Source organism: Macrotis lagotis, chromosome 7, assembly GCF_037893015.1.
Source record: "Macrotis lagotis isolate mMagLag1 chromosome 7, bilby.v1.9.chrom.fasta, whole genome shotgun sequence".
Classification (NCBI taxonomy): domain Eukaryota; kingdom Metazoa; phylum Chordata; class Mammalia; order Peramelemorphia; family Peramelidae; genus Macrotis; species Macrotis lagotis.
In genome coordinates, this window is record NC_133664.1 from 73,416,164 (window position 1) to 73,443,891 (window position 27,728).

Genomic DNA, 27,728 nt, shown 5'->3' on the forward strand with positions numbered 1-27,728 from the left:
ATCATGTTTATTCATGTAGCAATTTTCTTTATGATACAAATAATAAGAAATGTACAAATATTGTGTACACAAGCAATTTGACCTGACCCACAGAATGACCAAAGCTTTGAACTTTTAACAAGAAAAAATACACTTTTATTTGCTTATCCTTCTTTGACCACTGGCTATTAATACTCTTTTCTCTCCTAGCTTTGTTTCTCACCTGTCTTTTTAATCCTTTCATTAAGAACTAAACTTCACATCTGTGAAGGACTTTAAAGCTGACAACAGTTTCATTGCAATAAGTCCTAGAGTAGTCCAAAAGATATTCAAGGCTGTAAAAAAAACAGTAGTAACTAGGATCATGTATTACATTGCTAGTCTTTCCTCAAAAGAAAAAAAATGAACTAAATAGGAGGAATAATGCTACTTCATAACTAAATTAATTCCAGAAACTAAAATATAGACATTGTTCTATAATAATTTGTAAACAATCTGAAGGCATTTTAAAGTCAAAAGACCCACATTAAAATCCCAACTCATATTACTTAGCTATGTAACCTTAGTCTAGACACTTAACCCTGTCTAAACTTCAGTTTCCCCATCATTAAAATGGGCATACTTTGAAACATAGGTATAGTAGCTAAAAGGGCAGGGTCTGAAGTTCAGAATGCCTAAGTTCAAATTCAGTCTGTTTAGCTGTGTGACCCTGGACATGTCCCTTGCATTGTTCACTTCAATTTCCTCAACTGTAAAATGAGGACAATAACAACATCTACCTTGTAGGATTGTTATGTGGATCCAATGCGGTAATGTTTGCAAAACATTGGCACATGGTAGGAGCATTGTAAATGCCTATTCCCTTCCTTTGCCTTGACCTACTTATAACACTGAGCTGTCATAATAAAAGCACTTAGTAAACCTTGAAGCACTACAAAATAAATAGCAAGGCAAAAAACAGCAGCAGGAAAAATAAGTAAATTCCAATCACATATACAATCTCCATTGTATCCTTTTCTCATATATAAGTATCAAATTTCAAAAGTCTTGCACTCATTTCAAAGAAATACACTTTACAAAGAAAAGATCAGGAAGTATCAAACTTGTGAAGAGAAGTTGAAACAATTTGATGTTATGTTCTTTTGGTCACTAATGAGTTGCCTCTTCCAGGCAAGTTTTTGCTTTTATAGCATTACTTTTACAAATCCACCTCCAAAAAACTCCATCCATCCATTTCTTATCTGTGTCTTCCCTCAAATCTCCCACAAATACTCTATCCAACATACTAGGTACCTTCTTTTTTAGTGCCTTCAAAAGCTTTCCAGATAGAAGCATTGAACTTGTGCAATTGTTATGATAGCAATGATAAAGTGAAATTGAGAACTCCTTCCAAATATCTATTTGTACTCATATCATCAGCTACCTAGTGCAAAAGCTAAAATCAATGTTAAATTAGGTTTATAAAAATAAAGATGTGATAATAAATTTCATGAAATTACAATAGCACTGACTTATTTCAACAAGTTCAACTCTGAAAACCAGAAAATAAATAAAAGCAAAGACACTAACATTAATTATTTCTTGTTTATCTGATTTAAAACTCACAAAAAAAAACACTGAAAAGCTCCCTGGAACCACCTCAAATAACAAGCTTAATCTCTTTGCCAAACAAAGAGACAGCAGCCAAGGGCAACACCAGTTGATTAGGGAACCAATTTATTTGCAAGTAGTATTACCATAAAGAAGGAATAATGGGGGAAATGACCCTGCAGAGAAGGTAAGAAATCTAGCTAAACCAAAGCCCAAAATCATTGGCAGATTAAAAATGGAAGGAGAATAATAAATATACTAAAAGGAAATAAATTTCCCATTGTTTCTGTATTTATTTAATTTCAACATCACTGTTAAATGTAGAACTATCCCATTTTATTTTAACACTGAATCTTCATGTATCATCCTCTCATTTTTATGGAGGAAACTCCAAATGCTAAAGAAAACTTTTGAAATTTAAGTGGTAAAAATAGTTATTATTCGTTAAAAAAAAATTGGCAATCTCATATAATACAATCTTTATAATGACACCCTAAACATTCTAACAAAATAGATGCATTCAGGGTAGCAAGGTGAGGCAGTAGATAGAGCACTGGCCCTGGAGTCATGAGGATCTGAGTTCTAATCCGATCATCTTAACAATTACCTAGCTGTGTGACTGTGGGCAAGTCACTTAACCCCATTGTGTTGCAAAAAACAAACCAAAAAAAGATAGATTCATTCCCATGCTAAATATTAATGAGGGCTACTGAAGGGGGAGGCCTTTATCTTCACCAGAAGATTACATTACCCATATCAAACAAATCAAAAACCCCCTATTATGATTCATATGAAAAGAAAGAAATGTTATGTGGCAGTCAAATACAGGGATTTATGTAATAAATGCTTGATGATGGAATACAGAAAAATTTTAATTTTCTTATTTTTTGCCAAAATTAGTTCTTAATGGGTAATCAATGCTTAAGTTATCAAAGTCAATGCAAGATACATGCCATAATTTATAACATCGGTGGTTCTTCTCTAAATAGAATGTGGCTTACTTTCCTAAAGCAAAAAAATTCAATCCTCAAGTTTATGTATATACACACAAAACACAAAAAATATAGAGTTCCACCAAAAGAGAAAATTAGTCATGTTTATCTAGCAATACCTATTGAGATATTTGAAGTTCTACCAAAAGAACAGCCATAAATTTTTTTGGTGCATAAAGTAATTTTTTAAAATAGTGATGACTACCTGTGGAGCCATGTATCTTAGCAAAAACATTTTCTCCCAATACAATTAAATTTGATGACCAAGGAATCTGATTTGACTCTTTTAGAACTTTTACATTTCTGGTCAACTCAAGAAGTCTTATCATTTTATATTCAACTGGTTTAGGGTTTATAAACATCTGAGGATCCAGTGACCCTTTTGGTATGTAAATACCTTTTTCATTTGTTAGGGTAAATAGTGTGATTTGGTAAAACTAAATAGATTTTTCCTTCCAGGTTTATTGGGATAATTCTTGCCATCTTAGAAATGTTCCCTCTCTGCTGCATTAGGAAATCTACATTTGTAAGTAAAGGCTCTGGGTTTGAATCCCACCTGTGCCACTTGCTACCTAGATGACCTTGGGAAAATTACTTCTCTCCCAGCCTCAATTTCCTCATTTATAAAATAAGAGATTTGGATTAGATGACCTCAAAAGACCTTTAGAGCAGTAATCTGTTTTCTTGGTCAACACCTGAAGATCTATCAGAAGATACTCTGACTTTACTCAACACGACTAAATTCAATGCTATAAAATTCTGACTATAGATATTTCCACCACGTAAAAAGACAAAATTTCTAAAATTATAAGGGGAAAAAAAATCATGATTACCTTGTTTTCTTTAAGATTATCATGACTTTTTTTTAGATTTCTTCTTATGAGGACTTGAGAAAAAATATGTTAGTACAGACATGAAAGAACAGTTCCAAAAGATTAACTCTGAAAGTTTTCAACATCTGTGACCCATATTAAGGAGAGTCTATGTGGTGACTATCTAACTCTGCACTGCTCAAAACCTGAGGCTGGAAACCCAGAGGTCTGCCAAGATGAAGCATATCCATTTATTGTAAGGGCACTGAATTGTGTTCCTATGATCATGCTAATATCTGACCCTCCAGTTATTTTTTTAAAATTCATCCCACAATAGTATGGGTGTATTTTCCTAATTAAACATAAGTTAATCATTCAACTTTTCTCAAAACAAACACTGATATATCAGCCACCTTTCAGACATACTGTTTAAATATTAACCAATCCAATAAAAAGCCAATATGCGTGCCTTTATATCTACTTCTTTTGTTTGAGCAGCATTTTTCCAGACCTGTAAAGAAGTAGAAGTACCAAAACCAATATTCAGCTTTAATGGATTTTCTGATTATTTATATCCTGTGTGAGAATATATCAGGAACCAAGATCCTAGACATTTTATCTCATCTGCAAATGCTTCTAGCTCTAACAAGGAAAAACATGGTGCCAAGAACAAACCTGCTGGGTAAAAATCATGGTGAACTAGAACTCACATATTGATTGAGGTCAAGGAATGTTGATTTTTTTAAAATACCTATTTATATTAGAAATAAGTTCCATAAGAAAGTGTGAAATGCAAATGTTAAAGTAAAAGCTAATATGTCAGTATATCATCTCCTTTAAAAGAGTGAAATATATGAAACATTTACCAAATGTAACTATGCACAATGATTCCTGAGACATGAACTTGATACTCTTTTCTCACCTTTTATCTCTGAATAAAAGCCAATATTTAAATTTAATAATAAATTCCAAACATTTTTAATCATTCCATCACAGGACAATATGCAACTCTTTGCACTAAAAAACAAGAGCACTTGTGTGCTGCTGAAGAATTGCAAGTATAAAACACACACACACATACACACACACACACACACACACACACACAGAGTGCATACTTAAAAGGACAGTATCATTCATGCTCAATATTCCAATGAATATTGCTAGCAGAAACCACTGAATCCACTGCTACAGCTTCCATTTTTCAACACTATAACCATTGTCTAAGCAACTCAGATCTTTTCAACTCTTCAAAATATCAGAGTGAAGCTACAAACTGTTAACTTCTATTCTTTTAATTCTAATAACTGGAATAAAAAAAACTGAGAAAAGAAAAAGAGAGAGAAAATGACCTATTTAGATTTTCCTGCAATTTTAGTCATTTTGCTGCTTAGGTTGAGAGCTGTTTTAAAATTGCTTTCTGAAATCTTCTGGGGAATAAAGCAATGTTTATTTGGATTTTTTTAAGGATCACATGTACAAAATAAGGAGAGGCAACCTGGCTGAATGATTAGTCAAGATGACCTGGGTTCAAGGTCATATCATAGGAGGAGTGTTGGATGACTAAGGGACACGAAAACATCAGAGTGTCATAGCCTTATACATATATGTGCATATGAGGGTATGCATATATGCATGTATGTTGGCAGACTTTTAGTGAACCACTACCCAAATGTACCCAAAGAGCAGGGAATCTAATTCTTTAATTATTCTGCCAAATAAAACTATCTTTCATAAAATGCAACAGAAAATTAAAAGAATTAGGTCACACTTTTTCATAAACACCACCATAACCATTCAAATCACAAAAGCAAAAAAAAAAAAAAGGACAAAAATTATTTTTGTCTGGATAATTATTTTTAGAAGTGCTTTCATGGGCTGAATAATATAGCTAAAGATCATCAAGAGTATAAGAAATAAACAAATTCATCACTAAGTCATTAGACCCCAAATTAAAAATGTATATTACCATGCCTAAAAATTATTTTCCAATTTAATATTTAAATATAAAGAGCCTGGTCTAAGTTAACAACTATTTACAGAAAAATTCATCTTGGTACACAGAGAAAGCCTGAGTGAGGCACTTAGAATATATGATGTTGACTCCTAAAATAAAGCATTTTACTGCCTGTGTGTGTGTTTAATATTAAGAAATATGGAAAGGACTTTCTCTTTGATTATAATTGCTGAGAAAAAGTGAAAAAGGAGGCTAGCAGAAATAAGTTTTAAACTAATATCTTCTACCATCTTTCATCATCATTATTTTCAATCATCACCATAATAACCAACATTTATATTCAGCTTACTATATGCCCCCCATACAGTCCTCAGCAATTCACAATTATCTCATTTGATCCTTAAAACAACCCTGGGAGGTAGATGTTATAATTATTTCCATTTAATAGATAAGGAAACTGAGACATACAAGATTAAGAGATTTGCCCAGGGTTGCAAAGCAAATAAATCAAATTTTTATTTAGATCTTCTTGTCTCCAGTCACTACCTGCCCCAAGAAATAAATCTAATAATGAATCCAAGATGTATATATGATCTTAATATTAAATTTCATACAATTACAAAAAATATGATAAACCTTTCACAGCTATGGACAGGAGTTATATTCTTAACCAAACAGGGATAGAGGCAATTAAAAGAGATTATAGAGATAATTTGGATTATATGAAATTGAAAATCATCTATACAAACAAAATCTATTCTAAGAAGAAAAATGGTTGAATGCAAGTAGGGGAATTTATCAAGCAAATAGGAAAAGGAATCTTTATATCAAATTTCTCAGATTTGGTATCCAAGATCCATAAGCAACAACATATAAAACCAAAAGACATTCCCCAATAAGTAGTCAAAACACATGAATAAATGTTTCTAGAAAGAATTGGCAAACTATGACTAGTCATAGGAAAGAATGTTCTTCTCAAACCTAGGAAAGGGGATGTGGTAAGAGAAGCACATTAGTGAAATATTGATGAACAAGCAAGTAATATGTGGCATCCTGAGACAATTGGAGAATGACAACTTTAAATAGCATGTGATTATTTACTTCCCTTTTGAATGATTATATGTTGTAATTAAATACTTGTTCTTTCCTTCAAAAGAATAAATATTGATGGAATCAATACAATCCTTTTGGAAACTAATTTGGAATTATGCGAACAATATGACTGAAATGTCTCAACCATTTGACCCAGGGATTCTACTACTAGGCATCTACCCCCAAAATGAAATTCATTCTCTCCTCAACCATACTTTAAACCTGGATTATTGCAATTGTCTGCCTGTCACAAACCTCCCTGCAGTCATCTTCCATTCACTTTTCAGTTATATTCTTTAAACACAAGTCTGTTGAGTTGTATAAATATCAAAGCAACAAAGTTATCAAAAATCTCAGGGCTTTTGTTCACAGGTAATATTAACTCATATGGCTTGCATCTTATAGTAGTACCCCATTTTTGCTTAAGAATTCACTAACAGGGGCGGCTAGGTGGCGTAGTGGATAAAGCACCTTGGAGTCAGGAGTACCTGAGTTCAAACCTGGTCTCAGATACTTAATAATTACCTAGCTGTGTGGCCTTGGGCAAGCCATTTAACCCCATTTGCCTTGCAAAAAAAAAAAAACCTTAAAAAAAAAAAGAATTCACTAACAAAAAAAATCAATGGGATGGCCTGTTGTATTGTAATATGAGATGTACTATATATTAGATAAGAGCCACAGCAAAAATCCTAATAATGTTTCAAAGCAGATTAAAAATAACACATATAATAAAAACCACTGGCACTAAGGCTGATATGTGTCCATTGGTTGACATTACAAAGAGTGATAAGGAACCTTTAGAATCTTAATATATAAATCAAAGTACTCAGTACTTAGCATCCAAAATCAAAATGCTAAAATACTTTGAGTATATTAGTACTGAAAAGGTCCTTGGACATAAACAGTGTTATGCTTCTAAATGAAAAGGAAGAGTAATTGTACAAACATAAGGCATTTAAGAAGACTTGGTTTTTGACACCATTTTTATTTGAAGCTGGAACATATAGAAAATTTCCAATTGAAAGAATTAAGGATGACCAAAACCAAACCAAACATATATATATATATATATATATATATATAATTATTAGCAAATTATAGGTCATACTGCCCTGGGAGTTCTACTTTAATCCAGACCTGGTATGACCCCTTCCCCATTAGCTTAAATATCAGCTTTATATAACATGAGTCCCAATTTTCTTTTTTCTAAAAAACTCTCAGATATGCCAACCTGGTTGGAATCTAAATGAATATTTGTAGAGATTGCCTTATGAGGTTATTTCAACTACATAAAAAATTCAAAATCATTTTTAAAATTCGGAAGGACTGTATACATTTCTCCTAAAGTTAATAAACCAATGAATGTGAATTTTCTTTTATTGTTTTTTGAATTTTACAATATTCCCCCAATCTCACTTCCCTCCCCTACCCACACAGATGAATGTGAATTTTTACTCATTTCTCTTTGAAGAGTTTTTTTTTAAAGGATGGAGGAAATAATTGACTTAATTCCATTCTTCTATCGAACTTTTTATGCTTCTGTTTGAATTAACTTTTTTTCAAAAAATTTATTCTATTTTCTAAAAATTTTCAAGAAGTTTATAAGCTTTTGACAGAGTCTAGACATTAATTCACATTTGATATTATTGCAATGAGAAACATGTTAGGAGAAAATTTAATTTACATGTGGTGACCCATAAATATTCTCTTTGAAAGAAAAAAATGAGTAACCTAATAAAGAGAAATATCACAATTTCTGTGAATATAATAATTTCAAACACTAAAAGCCATAAACTAAAGTGATAACATTAACTTAATAGTAATAGTGGCATCTAACATTCAGAAATACTTTAAGATTTATGAAGTGGCACATCCATATGGATACATGTGTATATAATCTCATTTGATGCTAACAACAATCCTATCAAGTAGGTACTATTATCCTCATTTTACAGATGAAGAAATACCCTTTTTATGTCCTTTTGAACCTAATCCATCTCATCTTTTAAAGCATACCCTCTTCTCACTGATCTTCAATCTCTCCTTATCTAACTGTTTCCCTACTGCCCTCAAATATAACTATCCCATTTTGATTTAAAAAAAAAACCTATCCTCTTATACCTCTCCTTCTCTTTAACTGCTAAACTCCTCAATAAAATCATTAATGTGTCTAAATTCCTCTCTCTGGCTTCCAATCACATCATTCCAACCTCTACTTGAACTGCTCTCTCCAAAGAAACTAAGGATCTTTTTTTCAATGTCAATCCTGATGACCTTTAGTCAATCCTGATGACCTTTAGTCAATCACATCCTTCATAGTTTCTCCACTTGTTCTCCTGGACACTCAAGTTTTCATGACACTGTTCCCCCGAATGGTCCTCTAACCTGTCTGATTTGCCTGGGATATATAGCTATTTAGTATCTGAAGTGCAATTTCAACTCAGGTCTTAAACTCTCCAGTAGGAAATACTGGCCACAATTGTTTTTGGGGTTTTTTTGTCCAAATCATGAGAGAGAAAATAATGTGTGCGCTACTTCTCTTTCCAAAAATACCTCCTGCTGAATATATGGTACTATATAAGGTAAAAGTTCTACCTCATCATTGTTTTATTCAGCTTTAATATAATTTTTCAATAAATTCTTGTATCTTATAAACCATTTTCAATGATGAATAGGAACAGTGACAGTCACATAATTTTTCTTAAAATGTGACTTTTGTATGTTTCCAACAACTTTACCTTCCTATGAATCTGTGCCTTGTGATATTAAAACTATTTTAAATTATAAATAAAGAAATTCTGTCTAATAATGCCCGAACATATGGAGAAGTTGGCTTGAGGTTAGATTTTTTTTGGTCAGTAATACATAAAATGGTCAACACAAGCAAGAATTAATGACAGTTTTGCTATAATAGTACTTTCATCACTCTATCTGTCCTTATCATCTCACTTTTAATTTATTTCTTCCCACAGGTTCTTGGCAGCTATTCAATTTCCTTGGAAGGTCCTTGAAGATAGCCCTATACCATATACTTCCTGGGGGGGGGGGGGATAATAAGACACAGACAAAATGGAGTTTATCTCATTCCATAATTTACACCTTAAACCACAAATCACTTTATAATAACCACAGACTTACAAAGTTCTCAGAGAGAAGTGTAACATTAAGGTTTCATAAATATCTACCATTAGCTACAAAACCAAATCTGCAAAGGGCTGAAATGAACACTCAGCAATTCAGGTGAATGAGCAAATGCAGCTTATAAGTCAAAAGAGTCTTCACCATAAGCTTATACACAATCACCTCTTTGATGTTATGTATGATGTCATAATATAAGCTAAAAAATAATTTCTTGGTTTGACAGATTGTAAACACTAGCTAATCATTTCTCTTCCCCTTTGAGACAACAGCCACCAAAAAAAAAAAAAAAAGATAAGACTTAAGAGGCTCCCTTCACCCATTTTTCCCCACCCCTTTCTTTCATACAACTAAATCAGGTCTCCCTTAGCCCCTCAGCAAACAAGCAGCAACTTAATAAGCATCGATTCTCCTCTTAAACTAGTCACTTCCCAGTTACCCTGCTGTCTGCTGGGGGCTCCCTTACAGCTGTGGGTAGATTGAGATTTGAGAGAATGGCCACAGTGGTAGCTCATGCTTGACTACACTTTCCTCCCCCCAAATCAAGGCCAATAACGACTCATCCTTCAAGGATAGTGACTTATCCACATCCTCAAGTCATAAGTCATCAAGTCCTCTTCATTCTTCATAATATTGCTCCACTGTGTACCTTCTTTTCTTTCTCACTGTCACTAGCCCCATCTAACTCTCATCCTCATGTCTATTCTGGCTAACACCAATTAAATATCTCCATCTCTTCTGTCTCTCCCTTCTCTAATACAACCACAGATCAATAATGAACTTTCCTTACAGTAAGTTTTGCACCAATCATTTCCCCAATCAAAACCTTGCAATGGCTCCTAGAGAAAATTCAAGTTTCTTTTGATGGATGATTCAAGATTTTCTATATTCTGATATCCACTTTCCTCCTCTCTCATTCCCATTCACTGTGACTCTGAACATATGCTCCCTTGTATTGTTTCTTCTCTTCTTCAATGTGTTCTACCCACCCACCCTGCCAAGTAAATCACTTGAAGGGAAAGATTATTTTTATAACTCTTTGTAGTCTAGGATCTAGCAAAATATTTCTCATATATTCATTGTTGTTTAAATGATTGCTGACTTAAATAGATGGTAATGGAATCAAGTCTGTGAAATAAGAGTAAGTAGTACACATACAAAAACAAAGAGGAAGTGAAACAGGTATATCCATCCTTTTGGTCAGCTAAGAGATATATTTAAAGGTCAAAAACCATGTCTTCCTTGCATATATGACCAGTGCCCCTTATGAAGTAAAACTACAACAAATATTTGTTGAGGAGAGCCAACAGGGGAAAACAAGCAACCAAAATATTCTTCATGTTTCTGCTAAGGCAAGAAATGACTGAATACAACTGACTATCCTGTATTTAAGTACTAATCTATTACCCTATCATGCCTTAGATGTGATCTTAAGTTCTCCAGTGATGTGGGAGCAGAATGAAAACTCCAGCAAGTCCTATCAAGCAAGAAAGTTTTTGAGTACTGGCATATTATTGGAATGTCATAATATGATCATAGATTTAGAGCTGTGTTTAAAAAGATGAATTTTAAGAAGTGGTCCATAGGATTCACAAGAATGCCCATGGAGTATGTCCACACATACACACACACACACACACACACCTCTGCATGTAAGAGCCCCCAGCTTAGAGAATCTGATGACCATATTACCTCTTAGACATGCAGATTGTAATCTTCATCAAGGAAAGCATAGAGAACTAACTCGCTTCCAATGAATTACTGAAGTATGATGAACTAAATATTCAGGCATCAATAATATCCAGGGTCATGGAAAAAGAAAAAAGTTTGGAGGCAATCTAGGTCAATGTCCACATTTTGTAGATTAAGGAAACTTGAGGTTCAGAGAAGCTGACCAGCTCAAGATCCATGAGTAGCAGAATTAGGATTTGAATTCCCTCCTTTAGGGAAGATACTGTTTCACTTTTTGTCTTTGTATTTCCAACTCTTAGAACAGTGAATAACACAGTAGATATTTTAAAAAAAAAACACTTATTGACTGACAATTATAGCTGAAATAATACTTTCAATCAAAGATTTGCTTCAATAGAAGTACTAAGGACATCCTTATGTTATTCTACTGAGAACCATGTATTTTTTTTCCTTCCAAAATTCTTGAAAATTTTTGTGCTAATTCTTAATAAGATTTTAAGAAATGCTACGATTTGGGATTTTTAAAAGTTATTAAAACCAACTACTCCAAACCAGATGAGAAAAGTTATCACATGTCATCTTAGAAACATGAAAGTCATTTTCTGCAAATACAGACATTCAGTTACCATGTGGAGAGAGACCTGACTTATTTCTCTGCTACTCAACATTAACATGAAGGGCACTAGAGAAGGACAAAGAAAAAATAAAAGTATTTTTGTCTAATATATTTTTAAGAAAAATGAAGAGAAGAATGGGAGATAAGCAAATAAACAATAAAATTTACTTCTTAACCATTAAATAAAATATGAAACAAAACTTGGAAGACTTATGGAAAACACTCAAGCTCCAGGGGAAAAAAATTTCTTATCAGAATTTTGCACAGCAGTAGCTATTCTTTACATATTGGAAAACAGCTACAATTCATCTGCTGCCTTGCATATTAAAGAGCTGTTACAAATGATTATAACAAAAAAAATCATACTATTTTCTTACTAATCAGAAAGATATTCAATAAGAAGAAAAGAGTAAACTAATCCAGAAAGCTGGGCATTTTAATGAATATTTTTTTCCAAACTCACATCTCTCCTTCAACTTTTAAAAGTTTTGTTTCACATTCTATTACTAGCCCATCAAAGCTATTAGTTCTGAGTGTTAAAACTTTATTAATTCTGGTTCACATCCATTCCCCCAAAAATGCAGTATCAAGGTTCAGGGCAAAGAGTTCTTTTCATTAGCAGCTTTGCTTTGCAAAGCAAACATTTGCACAATCCCCCAACACTATTTGATTTCTAATAGAATACTGACTTTAATGAGTATTCTTCAGAGCTTTGGGGCAACAACCTAAATGTCACAGATTAATTTCAAAAGCAACATACATTATGTTAAATATTATCTAAACAGTCTAATGCTGATTTTTGAAAAAGGAAGAAAATCTGTTAAGCTCAAATAGCATTTATCTATTCATATGCACTCCCCTCCTCCTTACCAAACTTTTAAAAAAGATTCAAGACATTTTAATCAAATGAGCAGCAAAACATTATCCAATTATCAGTGTCTTATTTCCCCCCTAGACTTTTACAACTATGAAAACAGCAAGATGTGTCATGAGAGGTGATGTCATCCCTTTTAAAAAAAAATTAATGTAAGAGAAAAAGTTTGGTAAAGAGGTGTTCTGCAACTCTTCATGATTAAATTGCTGAGAAGACTCACCTGCGTTAGCAGAGATAGAGTCTTCACCCAGGAATTTCCAATATTAATGACATCACAGGCCTAGTCCCTATCCCTATTGAGTAGAATGGTCTTTTACTAAATTTTAGGAAAAGTAGGGAAGAAAAGATAATTCTTACATAGCTATATTGTGATTTGAGGGTTTTTTTCCCCTTGATTATGAATTTAATATCAACAAAAATCTTTTTTTTAAAAAAAGTGCAAATGACCAGAAAGGACAATGATTAATGTTGGAAGGGATGTGGAAAATCTGGGAAAATAATACATTGTTGGTGAGCTGTGAACTCATCTAACCTTTCTGGAGAGCAATTTGGAATTATGCCCAAAAGGCAACAAAAATGTGCAGACCCTTTGATCCAGCAATACCACTACTGGGTTTATACCCTGAAGAGATCATGAAAAAGGGGTAAAAACATCACTTGTAAAAAAAATATTCATGGTAGCTATATTTGTGGTGGCAAAGAATTGGAAATTGAGTGAATATCCAATAATTGGGGAATGGCTGAACAAATTGTGGTGTGTGTGTTTATATATACATATATGTTATGGAACACTATTGTTCTATTAGAAACCAGGAGGGATGGGAATTCAGAGAAGCCTGGAAGGATTTGCATGAACTGATGCTGAGCAAGATGAGCAGAACCAGAAGAACACTGCACATCATGGGGTTGATGATCAATCTTAATGGACTTGCTCATTCCATCACTGCAGCAATCAGGGACAATTTTGGAGTATATGTGATGGAGAATACCACCTGTATCTAGAGAAAGAATTGTGGAGTTTGAATAAAGACCAAAGACTATTTGCCTTTCATTTTAAAAAAAATATATTATTATGTAATTTTGCTATCTCATATTTTTTTTTCCTTAAGGATATGATTTCTCTCTCAACATATTCAATTTAGATCAATGCATAGCATGGAAACAATGTAAAGATTATCAGACTGCCTTGTGTGAGGGGTGGGGGGGAGAAGGGAGATGGGGGGGGGGAATTGTAAAACTGAAAAATAAATAAAAATAAGGTGAATGACCTCAGCTCCTGCTTTTATCTTAGTGTAGTGTTTATACTTAGCAGTTTTACTTCTTTAGTTCATAAGTTGTCTTAGGCTCTGAATTTCTAGCACACAGAATATGTCTTTTGAAATTCATCATATCTCCAGCTCTTAGCACAAAGACTAGTAGGAATTTTTAAATGCTGTTGATTCACTTGAAGTTTTGATTGAATTCTTCCTATTCTTTGCCTGTCGCCTCTCATGGAAATAAAAAGCTACAGCTTGGTTTAATTTCACAAAATCCTAAAGAAATAGTGCTAGGACTAAACATTTTAATCAAAATTCTCCATTGCATTCAATTTTTATCTATCTTAGAAGATAGATATTTTCAAAACAAAATCCAATGTGAATTTTATATAAAATACATTCTAAACAATGTAACAAAATGACTTTCTTGATACATTCTTAAGAAATGTAGTTTATGTGACACAATGTCTCATCACACCAAAGAAAAGGGAAAACTAACTCCTAAGCAAAGCAGCCAGAAACCATATGGAAATGGTTCCAGGAAAGGAAGACCTTTTTTTAGCAAGTAAATTATTTAAGTTTTTAAAGTAACACTCCAACAGAGGTAGTCACAATCAATCTCGGGGCTCTCTGCCCAACAAAACATCTTTTGAACTCTTCTAGAAGTCCGTGGTCCCTATATTTGTAGCATGCATTTCTGACAAGAGAGGACACTGACTCAAGGGGTAAATCTGCTTGTGATTAACCCATCACCCAATCAAGAGGGCCCAAAACATTCAAAACCCGCCCCCTCCCCCATCTCCTGGAGGAGGAGGTGGAAGAAGGGTTTTTCAATTCAACCCAATTCATGTACATTTGAAAAATTCATTTTGTCCAAAACCGAGAAACATCGTCCAGAAAGAAGTCTATGACATTCTTTAATAGGCACAAGAGTTCAACTCTCTGCACACATAAAGTCCTCGTTTCATTCTCTCTGCCTCCAGGGCCTGGAAGAAGTGGGAGGCCTAGGGCTGGATTTCAACTGTAGGCAGTCACTATGGCCCAGGAAAGAGTAATCAAAGTGAAAGCTTTCGTGGCATTATTTCGTTTAGGACTTTTTCTTTTTCTTTTCTTTTTTTTTTTGAAATCCCAATGTGGCTTTTTGTGGAGCTCAGGAAATTAGCTGAGAGAAGCTGAGCACGAGGTGAAACGCATCTTTCCACAACAATCCCGGTCAGCTCGCGCGCGTGTACTCACTCACACACAGACATATAGACAGACAGACACACACACACACACACGCACGCACAGATCCATGTTGCACCCCGCGGCTTGCGGTATTTACTATTGTGGCCGTGAGTAATCTGGGCCCCAGAAGGCAAAATCCGAGCCACACACTGGGCCCTCCACCTCCGCCCTTTAAATTAAAGGGGTGGGGGTGGGGTAGGCGCTAAGGAGTGAGCCTAACTTTCTTCCTACAAAGAGACGGAACAGCTGGGGAAGGAGCCCCCCCCCCACCCAGAGGCACACCGCAAGTAGGTGACAAAGAGTTGGGCCTTAAACTGCCCGAGCTCTCGGCTTCTCCCCCATCTCCAACCCCCCAAAAACACAAGCGGAAAAAAAACCGCCCAGCTGGATGGGTAAGAGAGCAGCAGCCGCCGCCGCCGCCGCAGCCATATTCGGTGAAGACTCTCCAAAGCCCGACTGGTCTCCGAGGCCGGCCCCCAAGCACCCCCATACCCAGCCATGCCCACCCAGACGCGTGCACACGCGCACACACACACGCACACGCACACACACACACACACACACACACACACACACACTGCCTGCCCCTAGGCCGGGCCAGCCCGGCAGCACCAGAAACTTTGCAGTCTGTCAAACAACTCCGGGCAGCCGAGGAGGAGGCGGTGGAGGTGGAAGGAAGGGGCTCGCAGGGAGGAGCGGCCCCGGCCTCTGCGCTCCTCCTCCGGCCTCCCCCCGGCGCGAGCCCCCGGGTGTGCCCCAGCCCCTTCCCCCCGGACCCCGCACTTTCCCTGCCTCTCCTCCCCCTTTCCAGGAAGCGCCATATTGATCCCGGCGCCCTCGCCGGCGTCTTCCTCCCCCCTTCCTTCCTTTCTCTGGCTCCTCTCGCCTCCTCTCCCTCCTCCGGCTCCGGGCTCACACCCCCGGCCCTCCTGCTCCGCGCCCGGCCCGGCCTCACCTTGGCGATGGCCTTCTTGTAGCGAGTCACCGCCTGCTCGATGAGCTTGGAAACTTTCATGTTGCCATCTCCGCACGGCACGACCACCCGGGTCCGCCCGAAGCACACGGTCACTTTCATGCTGCCGCCGCGGCGCCCGGGCTCGGCTGGCCGGGCCCCCCTCCCTCCTCCCCAAGCCCCCTCCCCAAAGCGGCACCCTGGCCGGAGGAGGAGGAGGCGGCGGTGGAGCGCCGCCGCCCAGGGCGATGTTGGGGCACGGCGGCGCGGGCTGCACTCCGGGCGCTTCCCGAGCCCCGCGGGCCGAGCAGCGGAGGAGCCGGGCCGGCCCCTAGGCGGGCATGCCCGGCGCCGGCGGCCGGCCTCTCTGCCCTCCCACCCGGGCTGGCTCCGCGGCCCCCGGAGGCTCGCCCTCCCGGCCGCGAGCCACCTGTTCGGAGTCTCCTGCGCGCTGCTCCTAGGCGGCGGCTGCTCCTGGCCGCGGCTCGCACCCACTGCTGCTCCGCCGGGAGGGAGGGAGGGAGGGAATGGAGAATGGGGGAGGAGGAGGGGAAGGAGGAGGAGGAACGAGAGGCACAAAACACTGGCTCACATGCAGGAGGGGAGAGACCAGAGAGACTGACTCCCCGCCATGGAGGAAGAGCGCATTGCCTCGGTCCCGGCTCCTGGAGTTCCCGCTCCCCTCCAGCACCCCTTCAGGGCAGGAGGAGGCTGGATGCTTGGGGAAGGGTAGGCTGCTTTCCTGGGGGGGGGGGGGGGTTCCTTTTAACCCTCTCTCTCCTGCAGACGGAAGAGGTGGGGGGAACCACAGCTGCACCTGGGAACCGGCTAGGGAATCTAGCTAGATCCGAGCTGGACCTTCCAAGACCCTTCTTTTAGGCGACCCACCTTTCTCTCTCCGATCCTCGCTTCCCTTGGGGACTTTTTTCTCTTCCCTGATCTCAGTTGGAATCCCCCCTCATCGTTTATTTTGTCCTTTTCAGATCCCTTCCTAGAACCCGAGCGGTTCCTGATGAAACGCTCTGTCTCTTTAAGTGTGTGTGTGTGGATGTAAACACACGCGCGCGTGTGCACACACACACACACACACACACACACACACTTAGAGTGTGTTCTGCTGCAGATAATGTTTTTGGTGTGTTATGATTTTTTTTTTTTTGAAACGACTTCTGATCACTGGACCAGCGCGGAGATGACCCAAGCCACCTCTTCCCCACACTGGCCTTATTTCCTCTAGACCCAGAACCACTGGCCTCGTCTCTGGATGACAAAAGTCTCCCATGGGCCATCCTACCCCTTTAGAGAAAGGCCCTCCCTAGCAGGCTCGGAGAGCAAAAACCAATCTTCTTTGATTCCTATTGAGGGAGGAATTAAATCCTGCCCAAGTCATTTCCTGAGGTTACTATTTAACTTAAAAGTATCCAGTGACCCTGCCTTGACCCCTCTCCCCAACTTTAATACATAAAATAGTCAACGTCAATGGCTCCAGTGCTTATTTTTTAACTGCAATATAAACAATCCAAGTACAAACCGAATGTTCCTGTGTCTTTAGGGAGAAGATGTGCAAAGCCATCCAAATGCTTTGCTAAACCTTCTAGCCACTTAAAAGTCTGGAAGAGACAAGAGCTTATGTAATATGTTACTCAGTGATATTGAGATTTTTTAAAGAGCATGGAACACATTCAAGAATACATGGAAACATTGTATAAAGCTCATCTTTTAGGGTTAAGATTTCTTAATAAAAAAAGTATTTTGTTTAAGGAAAGGCAAATTTGGCAGAGAATTTGGGGTTGTTTTTAGTTGTATTTCTTTTTTTTTGTCTGGCAGAAGCTACTAGAATTTCATTTTAACCATTTGTTATTGGAGTTATCAAAAGAATTCTCAAGATACTGGGCGAAAATAAGAATACTCACTATGAAAATAAAAATTTTGCACCTTCAGGATATTACATCTAATTTTACACCTCTTTACCAACATACTCATTTATCTTCCACACCAACTTCTAGAGATACTATTATCATGAATTCATATAGACAGATTACTGAGGAAGTAGAGTAACTGGCTCAAGGTCAAAAAGAGAGCTAGAGGCAGAGACAGAAATAGAATCCAGGTTTCCCACCATCTAGACACAGAAAAGGTTCATTTATTTTACTCTCCTATTTGTCTGAAACATTAGACATCTGTAACAATGCAGTTTATGATACAGACCTTAGGAGAAAATGTTCTTGTTCCTTCTCTGAGTTGCAAAGACAGTCAGTGGGTAGAACTTGCTAAGTATTACCAAGACCCAGTGCAACTGCAGAGGAAATAAGCTAATACACTTGAGATAGTGCAAAATTTGAGAGACAAACCATAGTTCCATTATTGCTCATGATTGTTATCCCTTTGTTTTGTTTTGTTTGTTTTTATGTAAGTTTGAGGGAAATGTCCCAGTTCAGCTTTAGATTCTTTCACAAAACATTATTTTAGCCTTGACTATTCATCACAGAATAAAGGTGACCCTGGCTTTTCAAAAGCTAGACCAACAGAAAACAAGCTCTGGCATATTCCTACCAAGCAGGAAAGGTTTCTAGCATTGGCCTGATGACAGACTAAATGTTTGTTGTCTGAGAACCAGCCTAGCTATGTTCAGGGAAGTACATCACCAGAAGGCTGGCTACCAGATGATCTTTAAAAGACAAAGGACAAATCATGAAGACCACCCTAAAGAGTGATAGAAATTAGGGGATAAGAGTAAAAATACTGTTGAAAACTTGAATTCTTGATAGATCAAAGTAAACTGATAAAACAGAACCACATCTAGATAATTTAAAATAAGCACTATTAGCTGGATGAGATGTTAGTGATCAATTAGCCAATACCCTTTTATAGAGAAGGAAATGGAGGCACAAGAAAATTTAGCCATTTACCCAGGATCTCAGTGGCTACTCTAATCTACTCAAAAATTGATTTTGCAATATAAATAAAAAAAATCATCCATGTGCTGTTTTAAAACTTCCAATACAGAGGAACCAGTGACCTCTCAAATCACAAAATCATGAATTTCATAGACTAGGAAATATCTATAGAAATCATCTAGTGCATGCCATTCATGATCAACATGGCTGTGTCTTTTAATCTACTTTGCAAAGTCCTAGGGAAGAAAAGGGATTTGCCTAAGGACCCACAGTTGGTAAGTAGCCCAGCCCATTCTACTTTCAGATAGCTTTCATTGACAGGAAATTTTTCTTTACATTAAATTAACATTTGCTTCTCTTCTATTTTTATCCATCACTTCTTATTTTTCCTCTAGAGAAAAGAGCAAATCAAAACTCCTTTCCTCATTCCAGTACATCAGATTCTACTATTGTGTCAACCTATCCACCTATCCCCAAAGTGATCTCTTTTTCATTCTAACCCATCCCTGCCCCAGTTCCTCCAGGTGATTTACATCTGGCAAAGGTCTTCATTTCCCTCATCATCCTGATCAGTGTAATCTGGACATGTTCTGATTTGTCAATTCCCTTCATAAAAAGTACCCTAAAATGAAATCAATACTCCTCTCACACAAAATTTTTCACTTAAAAATGTTCTTAATTCTAATTCATTTTAATAATAATATTTGCAGAATTATTTATAGTATTTAGTCTCATTTGATCTTCACAAAAATGATACAAGGCAGAAAGAACAGCTATTGTTGTCCATACTTGAAAGATTAGGAAACAAAAAGAATAAATGATTTATCCAAGGTCAAAGTATGTGTGAACTGAAACCCAATAGTTCTGATCCCTAAACCAATGCTTTCTTTGCCATACAAACAATGCATCATAAAAGTTCACTGAATATAATAAATCTAAAAATTATACTCCATCACTTTTCATCAGTAAAACCAGCTTCATCCTGGTCAAACCTCTGGTCTATAAAATGTAAAGTTTAATCATTACCATTAATATCTCTGAAAAGATAAGCAGGATAAACTAATCCTAGAAGACCATGATTTTCTTAGTAATTTAGTCATTCAATGGCATTAAATCCCAAGTTCTCAAATCTTGAATATCACACACATATAAGTTCAAACAATTTTTGAAAATCTCAAATCAAAGATTATTAAACATTTTGTCTTTGCAAGCCCTCTTTCAAAGTATCTTGAGTCTTGATACTCCAAGTGATTTTTTTTAGGGTTTTTTTTTGCAAGTAATTATCAAGTGTCTGAGACCAGATTTGAACCCAGGTACTCCTGATTCCAAGGCCGGTGCTTTATCCACTGTGCCACCTAGCCACCCCTTACAACTGATTTTTAATGAATACAAAGTTAATGTTCTCCAAACTAAGCAAAGACCCTCTGAACATTTCTACCCATCTGCAAATGGGCAGTTATCCAAATGTGGGTCATACACATACAATCATGCTCATGTTTATTAATATAGCAGAGAAGACCAGCAGTAACACTAGAGGATGGTAATTGAGCAGATGACAGTCATTAGTGCCAGTGGATCCATAAACAGTCTCAGAAACCCTGGAGGTTGGAAAGGGAGGAAACCAGAGAACTTAGCCAAAAAAGAGGCAATGAAGCTATTGTTGATGCATTTAAGATTTACCCCACCCCCACCCCATGAAAATATGTTCATACTAATGCACTCTTTGTAGAACAATGAATTAGTTCAAATATTCTAGAAAATAATTTGGAATTATACTTTAAAAATAACTGATGGGACAGTTAACTGGCTCAGTGGTTAGAGCACTGGCCCTAGAATCAGAAGAATATGAGTTCAAATCCAGCCTCAGACACTTGATATATACTAGCTGTGTGACACTGGATAAATCACTTAATCTCATTGCCTTGAAAAAACAACAAACAAAAAAGTAACAAAACAATCAAGCTCCAGTACATGAATGCCAATATTACTGTGATATAAGAAAGGATGATTATAATGAACACAGAGAAACATGGAAAGACTTGCATCAGCTGATATAAAGTAAATCAGAACCAGGGAAACAACATCTGAAATAACTATGGTAATGTAAATGGAAAGAACAACATCAAAACAATTGAAATTGAATGTTTGAAATTATAACCAAGCTTTGTTCCAAAAAAAAAAGTAGCTAGGAGAAAGCATTTCATTCTGGTTTTTTTTGTAGGGGGAGAGGGGAAATGTTTATGAACTTGGAACACTCCTGAAATGTCAAATGTTTTTGATGCCTTGGTTAGTTTTGCAGAATCCCCCTTTTTTAAATCTTATTGAAAGGGATGATTGGGGTGGATAACAGGGTCATATAGTGAGAGACATCATTGAAATGAAAACTAAGGATTTTATCTTCAAATACTTTACAAAATTTTGCCAGGAATATTTTTTAAAAGAATTAGATAAGACTTGTAGTGACAAGAAAACACAACTGTCAGTAGTTTGGGGTCTCTCTGGATATTTTCCCTCTGTGTATTTGGGTGTCCTTCTGGCATGCAACCCTCTCCAGAGAAGAATAAGGGAGGGAGTGTTCTCTGTATATGTCTCCCGCAACTGTAGCTATATTGCTAAACAGCCTCAAGGTTTTGGTACAATTAATACATAGGGAGTGGCCTGTGATGAGTCTGTAGCTTCAGGCTCAGCAAAAGCTATATACAAGAATATAAACCCCTGTCCACTGAAAGTTGCCAAGAGGAGTTAATGCATGATAATATGGACAGTATTCTCATTTGCCTATCATGACAACCTGATGAAGCTAGAAGCAGAAATATCATAGATAATATCCCAGAATCTTGGAATTAAAAAGAAATTGGAGTCATTTAGTCCAACCTATACCTGAATAAAAATTTCCTCCTATAGTGTCTCTCAACAAGTGATCATTCAGCTTTTGTTTGAAGACTTCTAGTAAAGAGGAATATGATACTTATGAAGGCAGTTCATTCCACTTTGGAACAGCTGTTTGGAAGTTTTTCCCTATGATGAATCTTAATCTGCCTTTCTGAGATTTCTGGTAAATTCTTCCTAGTCCTGATCCCAGAGGTCAAGAAGAAAAAAAAATCTAATCTCAATTCCACATTATATACTTTAAATACTTGAAGGCAGTTATCATGTCCTCCCTGTCTTTTCTTCAAGCTAAACAATCCCAATTTCTTCAACTGATTCCCCTATGGTCCAATCTGGAGGCTCTTTATCGTTTTGGCAACCTTACTTGTAAACTAATTTATGAACATCCTTCCTAAAATATGGTCTATAGAACTGAATGAAACACACCTGGTATGATCTGGTTATGACAGTAGGAATGCTATTTCCCTTGTCCTGAACATTATGCATCTCTTTTGTTTTGTGCCTTGCTATTTCACATTATTGATTCATTGAATTTGCTGTTCATGAAAATAATCAGATCTTTTTCAATGTATTTTAACCATTCCTCCTTGACTTAATACTTTAGGAGACTGATTTTTTTTAACTCAAGTATGAGTTCATTATGGTTCAATCAATTCAGGTATATTCAACTCTTTATGACTCCATGTAGGGTTTTCTTGGCAAAGATAGTGGAGTGATTGACCATTATTTTTCCTCCAGCTTCTTTTACATATGAGGAATTGAGACAAATAGGGTTATAAGTGACTTGCACAGAGTTGTGCATTAAGTAAGTGTAAGATTACTGAAGAAGAGTCGTCCTGACTCAGAGCTGATGCTCTATCCACTTTGGCACCTGGCTGCAAGTATAAGATTTACTATTTCTCTTCCCTACCTTCTCCCCCCCACCAAATCATCCTCCCAGACCTAACCCCAAATTCTACCAGGTAAAGATTTATAAAAAATCATAATAATATCATTCATCATGTTATCTTTTGGTCAGCTTTAAGTTCTATTTTCCATCTGTGTCTTTATTCAAGTCATTAATGAAATTATCAAATGATCCAAGATCAAGCACAAATCTTTGGAGTTTCCTACTAGAGACCTTCTTCCAAGTTGCCATTGCTCTATTAATTAACCCCTTCATTTAGACCATTTAATCATTTCTAAATCTCCCATTTTGTGACGGGATCAGAGATTTTGTCAAATGCAATCCTAAAAACCTAGGGAAATCACATGTAGTACCTCTTTCTCTTTGCTGTTTCATCCTCCCCAGCCCCACTCTCAGAGAACTGGAAATTGGGACTGAAGGGACAGTAGTGAATGAAAATTGAGGAGGAGTTGAGTGAAACTGCAGTAAGAGATGTTGTGGCATCTTCAAAGAGCCATGGATAAAAGGACAATGGTGGCAGTCTTCCTGGAGAGAAGCACTTGTCAATGATGAGCTGAAAGCGGTTGAGGTCAGAGGTCCTTACCAGAGACTAAACCACTGACCCCCTCCTGAGTCTCAATTTACATCAGATGTCACATTCCATGTTCCTGCACCATGAGGAAGCCAAGACCATAACTCCACAACTTCCACATCTCTATTTATGTGCAGAACTAATGAATTGCCTACTAAGAAATCACTAAAGTAGTATATGCATTAGAATTCCTAAATCCTAATCAATCCCATGACTAAGGGATACCAAAGGTCTTTAAAGTGTCAGACCTGCAGCCACTTGGTAGTTATTACTTATTATTTTGCATTGTGTCCTTGTTATCAAGGACAGCTAGATGATATGTGGATAAAATGCCAGAACTGGAATCAGGAAGACCTGACTCCAAATCTTACCTCAGATATTTACTTACTGTATGACCCTGAGCAAGTCACTTAACCTCAGTTTGCCTCAGTTTCCTCATCTTAAAATGGTTGGACAAGGAAAGGGCAAACCGTTCCAGTACCCTTGCCAAGAAAACCCCAAACGAGGTCATGAAAAATTGAACACAAATAAATTGACTGAACAACAACCACCACTTTGTTATCAAATACTGTTTGTTTACTTAATGATTACATGCAAAATATAAAAATGCAGTGTACAGCATTCCATCAGGTGTGTCTATGTGGGAAAACAACTTTATGATGCCAAGGACATAATGCTCATTGAAATATAGTTCATTCAAAAGGGAGGTGGGGCTAGCCAGTGGGTGGGATCTTGGAACTCAGTTTTAGCTGGTGAGATCCACAGAGTGTTTCTGCCCCAGAGTGTGGTGGATCTAAGAAGTGGAAATTCTCAAACAATCTGGTAGCCATGGAGAGTGTGGTACATGGTACTGTTGCCCCAGGGGAATGAACAAATTACCAGGGTAAATGTGGGACTCCCCAGAGAGTAGTTATCAGTGCCACCTGATAATTAAATATATCTACAAATTCCACTGATCCCCAGGTTAATGAGCTTCTCAAAACAAAAAACCAAAGAAATGAGGTCAGTCGTATGTTGACTTTGATAAAGGCATATAGATTCACTGTACCCTTTTTAGATATCCACTCATTGAACTTCTTATAAAACAGCAAATTCTTGAGAAGAATGGCAAACAAAACAAAAAGCCCTTTTTGCAACTTGTGGGGGATGGATTGGAGAAGAGAGAGACTGGAGTCAAGGAAACTATCTAGGAGGTCTTTGCAATAGTCCAAATATCAGTAACATCGAGGATGGTATCATAAGAAAAGGTGGAGATGGAAGAGGAATGAAAAAAAAACAAACCTCTGCCATTATTTGGATCTGAAGGATAAGAAGACTTAATAAACCTAAGGTTGGAAACTGTATAATGAGAAAAATGGTAGTGCCCTTTTCTGAGTAGTAAAGTTAGGGAGGTTATTGAGTTTCTTCTATGTGAAGACCTCCATTTAGGAGTTGAGTTTGAAATATCTATGGCACATCCAAGGGAAAAAGCTCAGCTGGTAGTTAGTGATGGGGGCCTGGTACACAGGACAGAGATAAAAATTTAATATGTAGACATAAAAGACAAATATATAGAAATGGAAGTTAGCAATAAAATAAAAAAATTTAACATCCTTCCTATTGGTTAAAATCCCAATAGGTCCCTCTAATGTGGTTGTACTGTTCTCATCTATAGTAGCTCCTCGTGATTTCTGAAACTTTAGTTTTCTGCTTTGCTGGGCCAGTCTGATCTCCTTGGTTTTTTTTTTCCCAAACATTCTTCATTTCCTGCTGGGCCTCATCCTACTTCTACTATTGGAATATATCACTTGCCCCATTCAGCTGTGGAAAACTATGTGCCTCTTCCTCCTTCCTCCTTCTCCTCATTTAGTAATTAACATTTTTCTGAAATTTTTTTATGCAAACATTTCTCTTGACATGCTACATAGCCTTTCCCAAGCACAGCATAGTAACAATTGAAGGCCTAGGATACAAATTTTGGTGGAAGCATGAATCTCAAGAGATATGTTTACCCCAAAAATATGTCCCTAATAAGCTTGAACCCAAATTCACTAAGTATGTAAAGACCGAAGACCCAAGGAAATGGGATTTACTTAAGGGGTACAAGCTTCAGGATCACATAGTGGACTCAAATAGAAGACCTACCCTTTTTGCTCTCTGGTTCATTATGCCCCAACCACAGCGCCCTTGGAAAAAATATCTTAAAGCTTCAGTCTAATTCATTCCAGAGACTCTCTTTCTTCTAGGAAGGAACACAATGTAAAAAAATTGTTCAGGTATAATACTTTTTTTTTTAATTTTCCCTACCACAAAAGAAATGCTTACCATGAAAAAGATCTTTTAATATGCATTGATAGATAGTATAATGATACAATGATAATTTAAAAAATAAACTATGAAATGCCTTGTGGGAATGTTGAACAAAAATTTTACTATTTGCACTATTCAAATAGTTCACTATGTTTCTGGCATGCCAGTGTATGGCAGAGAATATCCTCAAGATAGTAGTCATCTTCCCCACTGAAAAAGTTGTTTTCTGAATTTTTTTCTGTTATTTTGAACTTGAAACAACAAAAATAAAACAAAACAAAACAAAACCCCTAGGCACTTCTATGTAAAAAAATAGAACCAAAAAACATTTATATGAGAAAATTTCATTATGTAGATAATACTTTGTGTTTTGTAGGGGATTTTTAAAGTATAGACTAAATTCAGCATAATGTTCCCAAAAGTTATTTTATTCATCTGTGTTGCTTTAAACCTTCATTTATTTTGTGAATGTTTTAAATGTTTTCTTTTTTTCCTATTTCCTTTCTTCTTTCTTTTTCTTTATATCACTATTACAAAATACCCATCTTACCAATTATCTCCTCACCAAAAACAAACAAAAATACTTGAATAGCATCCTACCTTCACATATACTAAGTCAATGGCAAAATAGAGCTACAAATTGACTCATCTAAAAACATGTGTCTCATTCTGTACATCTAGACTACTATCTCTGTGTCAGGGATTAGTTACCATGCTTCATCCTTGGTCCTCTGAATTTATGGCTGGTCAATTCATTGAACATGTTCTTAAATCTATCAGAGTTGTTTTTCTTCACAGTATTTGGTTGGTTGGTTGGTTGGCTGGTTGGTTTTTGTCCTTCATTAGTGAAGAAAACCAAAATGACATCTCTATGTTTAAGATAATTACAATATGTCCGAAGGTGACTGCTCAGACCAATAAGAGCTTGGAATGCTCTACCACAGACTGGGCACAAATAGTCAATGCCCTGGGATGGATACTCTAAACTTATATATGTCATGTTTCATTTTAGTTACTTCAATCCTGCCTTCCTCATAAAGTGCAGCACCCTCACTGAAGAGAGCAGGGCATGCTGGGTTCTGTGCCAGTGTCTGCTATGCAGTACAATCTAAATTCTAAAGTTTTTCAATGAGACCTTCAGGGTGTCTTAGTATTGCTTCTTCTGACCCCCTTGTGAGCGATTGTCCTGTGTGAGTTCTCCTTAAATAGTTTTTTTTTTTTAGCAGACATATATCTGGCATTCTAACAATGTATTCAAGTCCATCATAGTTGTACTCTCTGAAGTAAGGATGGAATACTAGGTGGTTTAGCTTGAAGAAAGACCTCAGTGTCTGGTATCATCTCCTGCCAGGAGATCTTCAGAATCTTCCTAAGACCATTTAAATGAAAGTGGTTCAGTTTCCTTACATAGAACTGGTAGACTTTCACAGGCATATAGCAATGAGGTCAATACAACAGCTCTATAGACCTTTAGTTTAGTAGTCTTTAATAGCCTTTCAGAGCCAAATACTTAACTAGATCTGGCAATGCATGTGTCAATGTCATTATCAATATGTACCTCCTTGGAAAGGACACTGCCAAGGTAATTGAACTGGTCCATAGTACTCAAAACTTCTCCATTTGCTGTAATTGATGGTTCCACATATGTTTTCTTGGGGTTGACCCCAATTAACTAAATGAACCAAAATTAGCACAAGCAATAGAGAATCGATCCATACTTTGTTGTATCTCAGCTTCAAATGCAAACAGAAACTCATGCACCAACACTTTGGTCTTTTCAAGTCTTTGCCATCAGTATGGTAGTTGACTTTGAGGTCATGTTGATCCTCAGTGAAGGCACTTGATAACACGACTGAAAACATCATGCTAAAAAGTATGGGAGCAAGGACACATCCTTGTTTCATTTCATTTGATGACTGGGAAATCTCAAGAGCATCACCCACTATCTAGAACCTGGGCATGGATGCCATCATGAAACTGACATACAGTACTGATGAA

At 37.0% G+C, this 27,728-nt stretch overlaps 1 protein-coding gene across 13 annotated transcripts in view; it reads right to left on the reverse strand.

Annotated features, from left to right (window-relative positions):
* The window catches only part of PARD3 (par-3 family cell polarity regulator), a 710,070-nt gene extending 693,743 nt beyond the window's left edge, over positions 1–16,327 (reverse strand). For 12 of the 13 annotated variants that reach the window (XM_074193157.1, XM_074193160.1, XM_074193150.1 and 9 more), the window contains exon 1: positions 16,181–16,327. In XM_074193157.1, coding sequence (XP_074049258.1) covers positions 16,181–16,300 — 120 coding nt within the window. In that variant the 5' untranslated portion in view covers positions 16,301–16,327. The remainder of the gene's footprint in view (positions 1–16,180) is intronic. The other variant, XM_074193151.1, reaches the window with a different exon arrangement.
* Positions 16,328–27,728: the final 11,401 nt, after the last annotated feature.